The following is a 2,148-nucleotide window of genomic DNA, read 5'->3' as shown; positions in this document are numbered from 1 at the left end:
GTTAGAGAAGAGTGGAAATTTCCAACCTTAGTTTCTCAAAGTGGAAGTTGGTATGTCATATGTATAGGTATTTTTATGACCAGCAGTCTAGAATTCAAAGACATTTAATCTTTAATTGTGTAAAACTGAATTAAGCAGCAAATCCTCTCATTTGAGAGGCTTGAACCAGAGAATGATTGGCAGCTCTGGTTGAAAAATAACAATTAATCAAGTATCAAACTAGTTGACCATATATCAGTTATTGTTTTAGTTCTACTTGCAATGTACAAGTACAGCCAGTTACAGTTAAAGACAGGTATCATTCAACTAATCATTATCTTTTATGTCACCCTCAGATAAATATCCTTCAGACGGGACATCATCCTCTCCACTGGGTTGCTTACTAGCCATGTCCTCACAGCAGCCCAATAGTTCAGCTTCCAACAGCCCCACCAACATCTTGGGTTCTCCTTTCTCAGTTATCAGTCCCTCTCTTAACTCCCCAGTGGTCTCACCCTCTCTGGGATTTGGACCCATCAGCAACAGTCAGGTAAATGAAAGCCAAAACTGTTTTAGCTGTAGGGTACTGGCATTTGTTTAAATGGGGCAGAGAGTATATATGTTAGTTTAAGGTACATTGCAATGCAATTTCTTATAATATATAGTGTGGTTAATAGCACTTTTATTAGTTGGCAGAAACTGTTGTATGCACACGACTGGACACACTGATGTCAGATAATTTTTTATTTTTTTTACCAGTATTGAAAAAGGTGACTAAATAGTCAAACTAACTGAGCATATAATTAACCAATGGCATTACAGTGTTTAAATGTTTTATTTGGTTGCACTGTGTATCCAGATCTCCTCCTCAGCACCCATATCAGGGATGCACTCGATCAGCAGCTCAGAGGATATCAAACCTCCATTTGGCCTGAGGCCCATGCCAGCTCACAGCCCTGGAATAATGTTGTCTCAGAAACGTCTGTGTGTCATCTGTGGAGACCGCTCTTCTGGTGAGTGAGTGCAATAAGAGCAAGATTAGCAGAAATGAAACATCAGCTGGAGACTCTTATTCTATGTCAATTTTAGTGTGGTTGATCCTTTACTGTTTGATGTTTTTGACTGCGTTTCCTCAACAGTATAACAAATTGTCAGTTACTGTTCGTAATGAAAATAAAAAAATATTTGTCAGACTGTTGCCTTCACTTGGATTGGCTATGTTTGATCTTCTCATTGGCCTCTAACTTTTACCTTTTTCTTTTTACTTCTGCAATTTACAGGCAAACACTATGGAGTGTATAGCTGTGAGGGTTGCAAAGGTTTCTTCAAACGAACTGTGCGCAAAGATCTGAGCTACACCTGCAGGGATAACAAAGAGTGCCTGGTTGACAAACGCCAGCGCAATCGCTGCCAGTACTGCCGTTATCAGAAGTGCCTGGCCATGGGCATGAAGAGGGAAGGTATGCAAGAAACAGGGTTGTATTAGAGGTTCATACTGAGGACCTTTGGTTATTGACGGTTTAGTCACACGTTTAGTTGTGAGTTGTCTTACATGCATATACACAAAGGGGACATATATCTGCGATTTCTACAATGATTTAAATATTGGCAGGCAATTAGATTTCCTAGAACAATTAATTATTCTAAAGGAAGCGCAACTAAATTGATTATTTGTTGATGAGTTCAGTTTTCTGGTATAGGTGAGGGTGGATGCTTGATTAGATGTGTTAAAGGGTAGAGTACGGTATATTGGGGCTGGTTTATATAACTAACCCCTTTCCATCTCTTCCCTTCATTTTCTCCTATTCTACCCTTTCTCCATCTTTCAATAGTGATCAAACATATAAAGTGGATAAAAGAAGATGGAAAGGATGAGGGATGGATGAGTATGGCAATAAAATGTTAAAGATGCTGTATTTTTAATGTTACTTAGAGAATTAGACCTAATGTGTTAGGCATGAAAAATTTGTTCTCTGGAAGATTTGTGGGTGACAGTGTACCCAGAAATGTGAATGAGCGTGGATCGCTTTGGTATATTGACTTGTGGTGATTTTATAATTTTATAAAATAAGCAGTTAGCCAGCCGTAGTTCTTTGTACCTGTGTATAAAATCTGATGGAGTTGATCGGTGTTGAAGCAGCATATAAAGTAATGGATCATGTTCTAGTG

At 38.6% G+C, this 2,148-nt stretch overlaps 1 protein-coding gene across 1 annotated transcript; it reads left to right on the top strand.

The window, feature by feature from the left end:
- The first annotated feature begins 314 nt into the window (after positions 1 to 314).
- LOC111652148 (retinoic acid receptor RXR-beta-A-like) lies at positions 315 to 1,944 on the top strand. Its single transcript, XM_023402315.2, has 4 exons — positions 315 to 529; positions 839 to 992; positions 1,260 to 1,439; positions 1,812 to 1,944. The coding sequence occupies exons 1-4, from the start codon at positions 323 to 325 to the stop codon at positions 1,883 to 1,885; spliced, it is 615 nt and encodes a 204-aa protein (XP_023258083.2). The 5' UTR covers positions 315 to 322; the 3' UTR covers positions 1,886 to 1,944.
- Positions 1,945 to 2,148: the final 204 nt, after the last annotated feature.

Source organism: Seriola lalandi, unplaced genomic scaffold (assembly GCF_002814215.2).
Source record: "Seriola lalandi dorsalis isolate HSWRI2012SDOR001 ecotype SW California unplaced genomic scaffold, Sedor1 jcf7180001973471, whole genome shotgun sequence".
NCBI lineage: Eukaryota > Metazoa > Chordata > Actinopteri > Carangiformes > Carangidae > Seriola > Seriola lalandi.
The sequence above is the reverse complement of the archived record's forward strand: the minus strand, read 5'-3'. Positions and strand labels throughout refer to the sequence as shown.

Excerpts from the sequence above, each read along its gene's own strand:
- LOC111652148 (XM_023402315.2), top strand. The coding sequence starts at position 323 with ATGTCACCCTCAGATAAATATCCTTCAGACGGGACATCATCCTCTCCA. Across the intron at positions 530-838 it reads GACCCATCAGCAACAGTCAG|ATCTCCTCCTCAGCACCCAT; the intron begins GTAAATGAAAGC and ends CTGTGTATCCAG. Across the intron at positions 993-1,259 it reads CTGTGGAGACCGCTCTTCTG|GCAAACACTATGGAGTGTAT; the intron begins GTGAGTGAGTGC and ends TGCAATTTACAG.